Source organism: Talpa europaea (assembly GCF_964194135.1).
Source record: "Talpa europaea genome assembly, chromosome: 1".
NCBI lineage: Eukaryota > Metazoa > Chordata > Mammalia > Eulipotyphla > Talpidae > Talpa > Talpa europaea.
In genome coordinates, this window is record NC_140073.1 from 43396916 (window position 1) to 43411355 (window position 14440).

Sequence of the window (14440 nt, forward strand, 5' to 3'; positions counted from 1 at the left end):
CCCTTTTTCTTTCCCTTTCAATCTCCAAATATAAAAATTAAAAATAGCACGTTAAGGATAAAGTCTTGAGGCTTAATGATATTTGAATTAAAATAATGCAAATTTCTGTTTTAATGATCTAAGCAGGATTTAAGAGACTTTCCCCCACAATAATCATCTTAGGAACATGCTTTTGAATAAAGTAAGTGTACTTGCTACTTTGCTCCAGATAGTCATGGTTTATACTTATTTTCTGCAGGATCATTATTAAGAGTGCTCCCTTCCCCTCTCAAATATTGCTTAAACAATCCATTCTCTTGGCCTATGCAATAAATTAGAATAAATTATGAAGAACCCTACTACTATATAAGGAGGTAGAATCTCCCCACAACCCAGCATCCAATGATCTCAACTCCCAGGATTTATGTACCAAGAGATTCTAAGGATTTGGAGAAGCTGTCTATGTGACCCCAGTTCAGTTGTAAATGAAATCTGGACAACCTCACAATGCCCAAAGACTTCAAATTCTTCTGTGAGAGAATCTCAGGTACTCTCTTTAGGTAAACATCCACCACCACGCAGGCCCAAATATCACTGTGCCTGGATATCCTTGCTCCCCTGCTCCCTTCCTTTTGGCCTTGACTAACCTCAATGCGCCATGCAGTGTGTGTCTTTTTAATCTGTTCCCTGACCCCACCCCTTTCAGTACTGTGAGCTTGGGTCTAGTTGACACTGCTCACTTCCGCCTATGGCAGCCTAGTGTTCCCTGGAAATATTTGCCCACATGGAAATGACCACCTTCCCACCTAAATAACATGGTGTTGGCAGAGAGGGAATGACAGGACTGTGCTGGTTCATCAGTAGCTCCTCTCAGGTTTTCAGAGCCTTTCACTTCAAGAACTCCACTTACAATAAAAGTGCTCTCTTCACCATATGTCTTTTTTCCCATACCTCATCGTGCTCTTAGTCACCTTTCCCAGTACTTTTTTGAAGTACTCAGTCTACTCAGAACATTGCTCATTGAAGTTTTATATTTTCTCTAAGTAATTAAACACAGTAACAAAGCTATGTAATTTTTCATGCATTTTCAAGTTGACAGCTAAAATTTTATCATGTTTACATAGTGTTAAGTATGTATTTTGGGATATATTATAAATATAGTCAATTTAAAATAAGTTGGTACAGTACAGCTTTAAATGCTAAATGGAATCTAAATGCTGATTTTTTTTTTGATACTTGACATCATGAATTTAAAAATGCATGAACACATCCTTTACCATATAGACATTTTACATTAGTTCCTTCTAGACTTCAAATTGTTATTTAATTCCCACCAAAAAGTTTTGATGATGGAATGTATTCTTAAGTTTGAAACTACTTGATGATCACTCTGTCATAATTATTTGTAGCATAAATGTGTATATGTAATTAAATTTGTTGTTTAAAAATTGATGAACATAAAAATTGTTTAAGAATGTATTCTGTACTGAATTATTTTCCAATACTTATTAGTACATAGTTGACCAAGAAAACATAAACATACTTTAATTTTGATATGTTAAAAGTAAAATTTGGGCCCTCCCTCGTGGTGCAGTGGGTTGAGTGCAGTGCTGTGAAGCTATCTGCAGCCTCCGCAGCATGGGTTTGATTCCCGATGGCCAGCTACGGAGATACCCACATGGTGCAGCAGACCTCTTCTGTCTCACCTGCTGTTCCCCTCAGCAGTGTTTTTGGTTGTCTTCCTGTTCTGCTCCCCGCTCTGTCTCTGGTGAATCCTCTCACCCACCCACGCCTATGGCCTGTACCCCAGGTCTTGTATAAACCTAAATCTTAAAAAAAATAAAATTTTATTGGAAATTCGTTTCAAAGAGCTACATAGGCTTTTTTTCTTGGATCTGAAATGAGTATTATTTATTCATGGAATGAGACAAAATTTAGCAACAATTACATTCCCATTCACTTTCTGTAAATGTTAATACTGGTAAATTTGATAATATAAATAAGAAGGTGATACTAAAACTGTTTTGTCATAGCCCAGTTACTTTTATTTTGATGCTTTTGGATTTAAATGGAAAAAATCATAAGATGATCAAAAATATTTTAATGACCTAATTAATGATAATTCTTTTGATCTCTCTCTACTTTTGTTGAAAGCAATAAAATTGATACCATTTGTTTTAGAGTATTTTACACAGCCATCCCTGTCATTCGATGCATTAAATTTTTCCAAATTTCCAGTAGAACCCTTTCTTTGCTCTCAGAAATGTTTACATATTGGGCTAATAGATCATGGAAAAGTCCAAGACGAGTTTTATTATTATTTTGAGGGTAAAGTGAAAGAAATGAGGTTGTAAAGAAGATGAAAAAAAAATGTGTGACATACACAATAAAACCAGGTACGTTTTTGGACAAAACTAAGCAAAAAATGCATATGGATTTTGAATATCTAAAAATTCGCTTCTTTAAAACTATCTATGGTGTGCTCAGGCAACTCCAGGAATGTTTTCTATTTCCTCCTGGTAAATATGCAATAGTTTAAAGGTCACTAGATTAGATGCTCATCAATGACATCTTTTATGAAGCCAAAGTGAATATAAATATACATACAAATATACACATATATACATATATATGCACACATATATAAAAACTCAAGTGGTGATATTAAAACAATGGAATCCCAGCTTCCAAGCCGATAGGCAAAGAAATACAAATAGATATTGTTCACATTAAGACATAAGCCCCTTGTAAACTATTTTAACACTTTTCAACTCGAATTTACTTTATTCTTGATAGGATGAATTATTAGACAAGTTAGACAATGTGGCATTTAAAAAGATGTTTCAATCAGTTTTTTTTCTTAATGTAAGTATGCAATATGGTAGAATAATAACAGTTTAGTGTGTCACAGTCTTGAGCTAATTTTCTCATTGAAAATTTTTTAGTTTCAGTATTTTCTATATTGATTTTATTTGTCAGATAAGCTATAATAGTCTTCAAAAATATATAAGGTTTTGTGAGTGCATGTGATTGGGTTGCTACTAGGTTGTCATTGCTTCTAGAGCCTCTCAGCTAAGACAGCAAAGAAATATACATCTGTAGACCAACCTGCATATATACAAACATCTATACATAGTCCTGTATTTAACCATCTGAATCCACATTAAACTAAATGCAACTTCATATATAGTTTGCCTCTGACTAGTGTTCATGGAACATTCAAACCCCCGCCCCCACCCCTCAGCTTTTCTTTTTTTTTTTTTTTTTTTTTTTTTTTTTTATAAATTTTATTGTTATATTCCCCATAGAATTGCAGCCCCCCATTCTGACCCCAATCCCTCCCCTCCCACCCCCGCCCCCCTAAAAGTGTCTCTGGTTCATAGTTTTTTGTTGATTTTGATTTTCACTTTCTTATAGTTATTCATTTTCCTGGTCCATTATTTAAGTTTTCTAGATTCCTGCTATGAGTGAGACCATCCGGTATTTTTCTTTTTCTTTTTGGCTTATTTCGCTGAGCATGATCCCTTCCAGCGCCATCCATGTTGCAGCAAATTGCATGTGTTTATCTTTTTTGAATGCTGAGTAATATTCCATGGTATATATGTACCACATCTTCTTGATCCAGTCATCTATTTTTGGGCATTTGGGTTGTTTCCAAAGCTTAGCTATTGTAAACAGTGCTGCTATAAACATAGGGGTGCAGGTGTTCTTTGGAATTGATGTTTCTGTGTCCTTTGGGTAAATACCTAGGAGTGGAATTGCCCCTCAGCTTTTCTTTAACCACTCAGTCTAGCATGGAGAAACCTGGCTCTCCTACCTGCCATCTATTTACTTTTTTAAAAAAATATTTTATTTTATAGAATTCTTACATCATTTTCATTTTTACACAATGTATGCATTTTCATTTTGGCTATATTTCCTATACAATTGCACCCCCCCTTATTTTGACCCTAATCCTGCCTCTCCCTGCCCCCCCCATAGTGTGTCTCTTTGGTTTATAGTTGCTTGTTGATTTTGATTTTTACTTTGTATTAATTAGTCTTTTTCCTAGTCCCTTATTTAGGTTTTCTAGATTTCTGCTATGAGTGAGACCATCTGGTATTTTTCTTTTTCTTTCTGACTTATTTCGCTGAGCATGATCCCTTCCAGCTCCATCCATGTAACTGCAAACTGTATGTGTTTATCTTTTTTGATTGCTGAGTAATATTCCATTGTGTATATGCACCACATCTTCTTGATCCAGTCATCTATTTTTGGACATTTTTTTGTCAGTTCCCGTACATTTGTACAGTGTTTGCACAAGTGTTCTCACTCTGCACTCTGATGAAAAGTTACTTTAGCAACTACAGTACAATATTAATGCTTCCTTTTGTTTTTGGTCTTACAGATGCCACCCATTACCAAAGTGCCTCGGTCAGAAACCTTGTTTCCCTTTTCATTCATTGTGATTTTTTTGTGTATTTGTAACTATATTCTTTTGGCTCATTCTGCATTCCATCCTGGGATACACTAATGCCCTAATTTTTAAAAAAAATATATATTTGTATGTATATTTTTTACATCATTGTTTAAAGTTCACTCTGTGTTGTAAACTACTATGGGTTTTGGCAAATTCATGTTGTCATGTATGTACATCACAGTATTTCAGAATATCACCACTTGAAGAAGTTCTCTATACTTGACCATCTCAGCACCTCACACCCTCAATCTTTGGTTAACACTGCTCAGTTTACTTTCTATATAGTTTTGCCTTTTACAGAATTTCATATAAATAGAATAATACATAGGAGTTTTCACACTAACTTCTTTCACTTACCAATATGCACTAAGATTCATCCATATCTTTGTGTAGCTATAAACTCATCCATTTTAAATTTCTGGATTTAGCAGAATTGGTTTGTCTATTCTCCAACTGAAGGATATTTCGTTTGCTTCAAAAAGAAAAAAAAGTTGCTTCTGGCTCTTTTCTTCTTCTGCTCATTTTTTGTAAAGAGATTCTTCAGCTTGGAGCTTGGTCCTTTCTTCTATAGTAAGGATATGGGCTATCTGCCACTTGAACTAGTGTAATCCTTTCTATATCACCATTCTTATGTCCTCTTATAAATCTTATTTAATGTATCTTGAAAAGGGTCAATAGCATAACCTTCTAAATTTTAAGAAATAGAAACAAATTTCTATAATAAAATATGATTAGTATAGTTATTTATATTGCAGGCACTGAATAACATGCAGGAATATTTATCAATAAAGTGTTTTCAAAAATCAAATATATTTTGATATATAAACATATCATATCATTTCTTAAATCATAAACTCCACTGAAAAAAGTCCTCTTCCCCCAAAGAAAAAAATCTACTTTTGTTAAGGGAAAAAAAACCCCAGAAAAATTAAAAAAGGTATAAAGACTTTTTTTTTATTTAATCTTCATCTGATTTCCAGTTAAATTTTGACTGTTATTTCTAGATCATTATCTATGACCATAAAATTCTTTCACGAAGAGATTACTAATGGTATTATATGCTTCTCATCAAAAATTGGCATAATATCAGGATTTATTTTTGTCTCAAGCTCTTTTGGGAGATTTTCAAGCCTGTTTCTTCCACTGAATGAAAAGTTTAATTTGCTCTATATCCCACCTATTATTTTGACTTATTTTTAACATTTTGATTTCCTGGTCCTAATGTCCCTACCCTGAGACTGAAATTTATTTTCCTCCTCCAGCTAATCGATGGTTCTCTGAAGAAACATGCTAACTTCTAGGCTCTAGTTCAAAATGGGAAAGCGAGGGAGGAGAAGAACATCAGAGGGGAAAGACCAACCTACTCTACTTGCTGTCTTTCACCTCCTAATCCTCCACTATGATCCCATTAAAACCCTGACTCTCTTGATTCAAATCTAAATCAGTCCTAATGTCGACCACCTGCGCCATGAACTCGATGATCAGAAGTTATGAGCCAAACTATGCTGCCTTTCAAGCTGATAATCCTAAGAGAGTTTATCTGGTTTTCACACAATAATCTGATTATGAAGGTCATATCCCATCCACCAGATTATTTTAGTATGAAATACCATGAAGCCAAAGGGAATCTTCACTTAGGAATTAGTCACATTAAAGCATTAAAAAGTTTTTTAAAAAATCTGTTCTGTTTAGACAAATGACTTCCTATTCCCTAAATATTATTTGTAGACCACCTTGAAGTTTTCATTATAAGTATTAAGGAATACTAGCAAGGAAGGGCCCTTATCCTGTCTGTGGGAAATCTTACTAAGCCATCATAATCTTTAGATATTGTGCTTATTTTTGTTTGGACTGAAATCAAGCTGGGTGTTGATTAGTTAAACCAGAATGACTGAGAAGCTTGGCCTGTATCCATCCACCCTCAAAGTTTGACCACGGTTTTGCAAGAGAAAATCAGAGCACTCCTACCCACTAGAGTTTACCTGAATGTCTCAATAAAGGTGCCCAAGAGACTGAGGGGCGAGAGGGGTAACAACCAAAGGTTTCCTTCAAAGTTATTCTACCAAATCCACAGGAGAGAAGGCTGTTCAGAAAGGGAGACAAAACTTAAATAGAATTTTACTCAATGAAGCTCATCTTACTAGTAACGGGTAACTACTCTAGTAACTAACAAAATGAGCTGGAATTTACTGGACTCAGATTCATATTTATTTTGGACAGCATATTTGCTGCTAGTTCCACCCAGTCTAAAAATCTCTTGCTTGAAGCCAAGGCTACATCATACTGCTTTAAAATATGATGGAGTTTTATTTTGTAGACTCCACTTCCCAATTCTGATTCTACTCTCTTATTAGTAACTCTAACTTCTGAATTATTAACAAATCTATTCTCTCATCTTAAATGAATGTTTCTTTGGGAAAGTAGACGGATAATTCCCTGTCGGATCTGCTTAGTCTTCACACTGTAAATGATGGGGTTCATCACAGGAGGTGCCAATAGGTAGATATTGGCCATGATAACGTGAACCAAAGGAGAGGCATGCTTGGCAAAACGATGGGTCATGGATACTCCCACCATAGGAACAAAAAGGACCAGAACAGCCAGAATGTGGGACAAACAGTTATTGAGGGCTCGGAGTCTCTCTACCATGGAGGCTACTCCCAGGATACTTCTCAGAATCAATGCATAGGAAAGCACAATCAGTAAAGGGTCCAACACAGTAATGAGCAAAATTAGAGCCAACCCATACCAGCTGTTGACCCGGATGTCTGCACAGGCCAGGCGAATCATATCCTGGTGGAGGCAGTAGGAGTGAGAGAGAAGGTGGGAGCGGCAGAAGGGCAGGCGCTTGAGAAGGAAAAGGGGAGGAAGAACAGCCAGAACACAGCGGACAATGATGGCTACCCCAATCCTGCCAATGACTTCATTGGTGAGGATGGTGGCATAATGCAAGGGGCGGCAGATGGCTACATAGCGGTCAAAGGACATGGCCAGCAGAACAGAAGATTCCATGAAGGAGAAGGTGTGCATGAAAAATAACTGTGCAAAGCAAGCTTCAAAGCTGATTTCTTGAACATTGAACCAGAGGATCTGCATGACCGTGGGCAGGGTGGTGAGGGTGAGACCCAGGTCAGTCAGGGCCAGCATGGAGAGAAACAGGTACATGGGCTGGTGGAGGGAAGGGTCTATGCGGATCACAGTGAGAATGGTGGTGTTGCCCACGATGGAGATGGCGTAGAGACAGCAGAAAGGGATGGAGATCCAGATGTGGTAAGCCTCAAACCCAGGGATGCCCGTGAGGAGGAAGAAAAATGGATCTTGAGTGGAGTTAGTCACCTTGGACATGACAGAGATGTGTAACTTCAAGTTCAGGGTCTTTGTTTAGAGAGAACCAGAAACAGAAATAACCACCATCTTTACTGCATTTGATCTAAACTTTGTCTATAAGGTTCAAATTTGTAGAGTATAACTACAGGACGGTTCCCATACTCCATGGTTCACTTCCCCAGAATCGCTGCAGAATACTCACCACTCAAAATGCTTTGATCACTGCTGACACATTAATTCATGGGCAACACTTTGTATTATTTTATCTGCTTCTATTTTCCCACTGCTATTCAATTCTTCAGGCCCTGAAATCTGCCTTCTATCCCACTCCCTGCAGTAATACCACTGTCACAGAGACTTACTTAAAATAAACTTGTAACTGCAAATGTGATGGCTAATATCTAGCTATATTCCTTGTTAATCCTGCAACCATTTTTGAAATTTTCATTGACTTTTATAATAGCATTCTCACCTGTTTTTCACCGGTTTTTCTTGATCCAAATTTTATCACTACCTTTTTTTTTCTATCTCCAATTCATTTCATCATACATGAGGGTTGTTTTCACTGTATGTGAGCCCTTATTTGTATCTGTTCTCATTCTCATTAGTTGAAGTGGTCTGACACTGTGGATTTCCATGTATTCAAAATCAACATGGCTGGAAACAAGTGCAGGTGCCCAGGAGGGCAGTGAGGGTACAGCCAGGTGAGGATGATCACAGGTGTTGGTCAAAATCTCCATGCAGGTGCTGCTCTAAGTGCATTCATTACCTGTATTAATTCTTCACCTCCTCTCACCATAATCATCTCCCCTCTTTTTTCTCCTCTCTTTTCTCCCCTCACTTTTTCTCATTCATAGAGGGGACTTACCTGTGGGTTCTCCTGTCTATGGTGCTCTCTTCACTATCAGAGACATGTGGTTCTCTGTGAGGCTCGTGGGGTAAATATGTTATAAAGTCTTGCAGATCTCTAGGCAGGAGTATGGGGAATATGGAAAATCCCTGAGGATTACATGAAGAGGCATCTTGAGAGCTGGATCCCACCAGGAATTCAGAAAGTCAGCTGTTTGTCAGAGGCTTTGCTGCCCTTGGTGTCCTCACAGAGCAACAGTCAGGAAGCCCCAGTGAAGACCTGTCTTCCAGCTTGTTGAATGTGATTTGAACTCCATCCTGATGTTTGGAGTGCATAGTCTCTCAAAAAAAATATTTCTGAGAAACTTTTTCTTATAAGAAGTGTTGAAGGGGCAGAATTAAAAGGGACAGGAGAGCTGCAGGTAAAAGGAATGCTGTACACTCAATTCAAGGAGCATTTACCTTGCAGTAAATCTCCTGAAAAACAGAAACACACACTTTTGTATTCGTACAATAAGTAAATGATCAAAGCTATCTCAAAAGTGAATTGAAAGGGAGAGATTTTCAGCTCTTAGCTGTTTGGTGACTTCACCATTCATGCAAAACTGAATTCCAAATGGATAGATTAATTAGATGTAAATCACTAACCAGTAATATAGAAAACATTATAAGATTTAAATCTTTCATTCATTTCTATGGTGAATAGAATTTGACTTTTAGTGGTAAATTTACTGTGTTATATATGCATTTTTTTATAATAATGTATACCTGGAATTTATATTGTTATAAAGCAGTGTTACTGCAACAAAAATATAAAATGAAAAAAAATCACTTTAAAAATAAACTAATTAATCTCTCATTGCAGAGACAGAAACATCATAATGTGCTTTATACTATAATATGTTCTTCAATACTTTTTTGTCTTAAAATTTAATAATAGAAGGTTAAATCACATATCTGGTGTTTTTAACCTTTCCGGCAGGAGAAGTCTTTTAATTTATTTATGTCATTTTTTATTGAAGTAACATTGGTCTACAACACTGTATATAAGTATAGAGGTTCACAACTTTTCAGATGTATGCTACCACATCACGCCCACCACCTAAATGACAGAGCTTTTTTTTTTTTTTAAAGGTTTATTTATTTATGCATACATGAGCTTGGGTGCAGGCCAGAGGTGTGGGGGTGAGAGGATTCACCAGAGACAGAGTGGGGAACAGAACAAGCAGACTGATTGAAATACACTGCTGAGGGGAGCAGTGGGCGAGATAGGAGAGGTCTGCTGCGCCATGTGTGTTGCTCCCTGGTTGGGGATCGAACTTGTGCTGCAGTGGCTGCGAAACAGCTTCATAGGTTGCGTCTTAACCCCTTCCACCACCAGGGAGGCCCTGGTGTTTTTTTTTTAATGACAAAACACTATGCAGACTGACGAAATACACTGCTGAGGGGAGCAGCGGGCACGGCAGGAGAGGTCTGCGCACCATGTGCGACCCTTGCCCAGTGGCCGGGGATAGAACTGGCGCTGCAGAGGCTGCGGGCAGCTTCACAGCCCAGTGCTCAACCGCTGCACTTAAATAAGGGACCAGGAAAATGAATAACTATAAGAAAGTGAAAATCAAAATCAACAAAAAACTATGAACCAGAGACACTCTATGGAGGGTGGGGGGTGGGGAGGGGAGGGATTGGGGTCAAAATAAGGGGGTTGCACTTGTATGGGGAATATAAAAATAAAATTTATTTAAAAAATAAAAAATAAAAATAAAAAAATAAAAAATGAAAAAAAAAAACCACTACGCAGACAAGGGTATAACAAGTCAGAAACAGTTGTACTTTATTGATGGAGGCAAAACATGTATAATAATTTCTGTAAAATATGTTGACCATAATTGTCACTTAAATCAGTCACATGCTTTAAATCATAGCATTAACATCTGGAATGGAGTGCTAGGAAATCACTCCCAGTAAGTATAAATCTTTACACTAAAAATAGTTCCTTAACTTTATTTGTAATATAAAATTCTTGCAATCTGTGACTTTAATTACAAAAGTAAATAAAAAAAGTGATTCCTCAAAAACATCATTCGTGTTGGCTGAGAAATTTTTCTTATTAACATTATAATGGACGAAATCTGGTGTATGTGCGTGTTCTATAACATGGTATACATGTACATACTCTATAACTACTATGACACTAAAATAACAAATATTATGCAACCATGTTTACTTTTCAAAAACTACAATTTACAGTAGATGTTATATTTTGCTCTGCACAGCAATGTGCTTACTTGTGACAGTTTTATGCTAAATGCACATTTTCAGTTAGTGCTAATAATGATCCCTGCAGGGAGGGGTTATGTTCCCCCTTCTATGTAAACCAGAGATTAATGAGGTAAAATGACTTTCTAGGAACTCATGCATTTAAAAAATGTGGCTAACATGGATTTGATGTTAGTTTGGTTGCATTCCAAAGCCAAAGAATATAACCACTGTGCTCCTTGCATGTATAAGTTGTTAATTTTTATTTAATTTTAATTTTAAATTCTTATTTTTTTGACATCACTGTTCATTTTTAAACATTGCTTCCCCCCATCAAATGTAGTCCCCACAGAATTTCCTTCCCCAAGGCCCCCGTGCACCATCACCTCAGTCCCCTGTGCTCCTCCCTCCCTCCCTCTGATCCCTCTCCCTCCTCCTCCCCTGCAGGATGTCTCTGATTTATAATTTTCTGTTTTTGATTTTTGTGTTTTGTATTGTTATAACACCTGTACCCCTATGTTTATTGCAGCACTGTTTACATTTTAAATTTGTTTTTACTCTTACTGTTGAATTTTGTGAGTTCTTTGTATATTTTGGATAAATCTCTTAACAGATGTGACTTTTGCAAATATTTTCTCTCAGACTGTGAATTGTTTTCTGATTCTCTTGCCTTTCACAGAGCAGAAGTTTTTAATCTAATGAAGTGCAACTTCTTTCTTTCTTTCAGTGGTTTGTCATTGGTGTATTTAAAAACACATTATCTGTTTGGTTTTTTTTTTTTTTTTTTTAGGAATTTTATAGTAGTGCATTTTACATTTAAATCTCTGTTCCATTTTGAGTTAATTTTGGTGAAGGGCATAAGTCTATTAAGATTTTTATAAGTTTTTGTATGTGAATGTCCAGTTGTTTCATCACCATTTGTCGAAGACTCTCTTTGTCTCTTTGTTTTATTTTTATCCCTTTTTCAAATCACTTGACTATATTCACGGGGCTCTATCTAGGCTCACTATTCTGCTGCATTGATCTTTATTTTCAGCAATGAAAACTATCCAGTATACTTTTTGTATACTTTTTAAATTTTTTTGCCAACAACACACTGTCTTGAGTACCATAGTTTTATAGTAGTCAAGTAACTTCAATTTTCCAATTCTGTCTTTTTCCTCTTCAACATTGTGTGGCTTTTCTGGGTCTTCTGCACCTCCACATAAACTTTTTAATCGGTTGCCAATATCCAAAAATGATTTGCTGGAATATTTATCTATAGATCAAGTTGTATAAGACTGATGTCTTGACAATATTCAGTCATCTTATCAACTAGCATGAATATCACTTCATTTATTGTGTTCTTTGACTTTCTCATCAAACTTTTGTACTTTTTCTCAGCTACATATTGAATATATTTTGTTAGATTTATACCTAAATAATTCATTCTTGGCAGTGTTAATGTAATTATATTGTTTTTAATTTCAAATTCTACTTTTCTAGTTATTTGTATATGAGAAAACAATTGATGCAGGTCTTGACATTTGCTGTAAGTGCTTGGCTGAGGAGCCAATAGAGTGAAATTACCATTTGTGGCATTATGACTGATTGCCTTCAAGTCAGAATCCCACCTAGGTAGAACAATAGGTAGTGCTGCTGAAGGCTCAGTTGGTCTTAAATAGTTGTCTGTCCCATGGTCACTCCCACCCTGAGCTCAAACTAGGTCCTATTGTGGAGAGCAACTCCTGTTGGAAAGAAAGCTGACTTCTTCCGCACCACATACCACCAGATTGTGGAGAACCTGGTGCTGAACCATTCATGAGGGTCCTAATTGTGGATCAGGGTTTCTATGAAGCAGAGTGGTTCCTTCACTGTGATCAACTGAGTCAGCCATTGGTACAGAATTTGTAAGAGAAAAAAGTGAAAGAAAAAATCTTAAGGAAGACATTGACTTTTATACATTATAACCATATATCCCACGACTTTGCAATGATAATTTATTAGGTCTAGATTTTGCAATTTTGCAATTTTCTATAGGCTTTTGTGTCATTTATGAACACATACAGTTTTATGGACTCCTTTCCAGTTTGCATACTTTTTATTTCCTTTTCCTGATAAACAAGGCTATCTGACATTTGGGATGCATAGGGAGACATGAAAGACATTACGCTCAATGAAATGATAAGTTGAGCTCATTACTTGTTCTGAGAGGGAGAATATGTGCTATGGATAATGAGTAAAAGAGTATAAAAAAGCCTTATAAAATATGGTTAGTTTGGGGCGATTTTCTGGGAAGCATAAAGATGTGTGGCTTTGTTCTGGATTAAATGTTGCTTTGATGAAAACTCATCACATTGTAACATTTTTGAGACATTCTTAAATATGGGATGGGTATTTTTTTAGGAATTTATTACAGACTTACTGAAGATTAAGATGTAACTAGAAGGGTTTTTTTTTTAAGATTTATTTTATTTATACAAGAACCGGGGTACAGGCCAGATGTATGGGAGGGTGAGAGGATTCACCAGAGACAGAGTGGGGAACAGAACAGGCAGACTGACTGAAATACACTGCTGAGGGGAGCAGTGGGCGAGACAGGAGAGGTCTGCCCCGCCATGTGGGTGTCTTTGCAGTTGGTGGGAATCAAAACGACAATGCAGAGGCCGTGGACAGCTTCATAGTGCTGCACTCAACCGCCTGCACCACTAGAAGGATTCTTAATCCATATTTAATTCTGAGACTTAATTCTCTTTATTACTGGATAGCTTTCATTGCTGAAAATAATTTACATAATCTCCTGTCTGAAAGGTGAAAGACTGGGCATGTAGCACAGGAGTTCCCTGACATTCCAGATGGTTAGTGGGCCCCCCAGGCACCTTTATATCTATATACGCGTATTAACTACAAATGAAAATATAACAAAATGGGGTTAGTGACAAAAGAGAATAGCATTTTTTTAACAATCATCTGCACTACAAACTGTTTACACTGATAGCCTCTTACTACAGTCCTCGTTCCTTATCCACATTGATAACATTAAATGTTTCCTCCTCTTTTATCAATAGTGTTACTGCAAACCTAAGACAGCTATATGTGTTTTCTTTTTAATAGTCACTAAAACCGGTTTGGGGGAAAGTTGTGCACAATTTACGGTTATAGAGATAATGCCTCCAAATTTAAACAACTTTCTCATCTCATTTATTAACAAGACATAAAGACAAATCAAAGTTACCCAACAGAATAATGCAGAGTGTGAGCCAGCTTAGAAACAAGTCTAATTTTAAATAATTCTTAGTTGTTTTTATACATTCACTGACTTAACATTCAAGCGGTTTTATGCTTATCTTGCAAAGTTGTCTAATTGATAGTTCTTATCTGCATCCAGGATCTCCTTTGAGCTCTAGTCTCCATCTCTCTGAATTTCTGATGCCACTATGAGTGTGAATACACTCTACATTGAAAATTAAGCAGTTTCTGAAAACCCAGATCACTTCCATACTGGGTTATTGAAATTTGGTGTATTATTTTTCCAAGTAGAATTATATCCATATGATTATTCACTCTTCAATTTAGACCTCAGAGTTGAAA

At 36.5% G+C, this 14440-nt stretch overlaps 1 protein-coding gene across 1 annotated transcript; it reads right to left on the reverse strand.

Annotated features, from left to right (window-relative positions):
• Positions 1-6829: 6829 nt before the first annotated feature.
• On the reverse strand, positions 6830-7783 carry LOC311182265 (olfactory receptor 51Q1-like; the record flags this gene model as incomplete). Its single annotated transcript, XM_084250936.1, has 1 exon — positions 6830-7783. The coding sequence occupies one exon, from the start codon at positions 7781-7783 to the stop codon at positions 6830-6832; it is 954 nt and encodes a 317-aa protein (XP_084107062.1).
• Positions 7784-14440: the final 6657 nt, after the last annotated feature.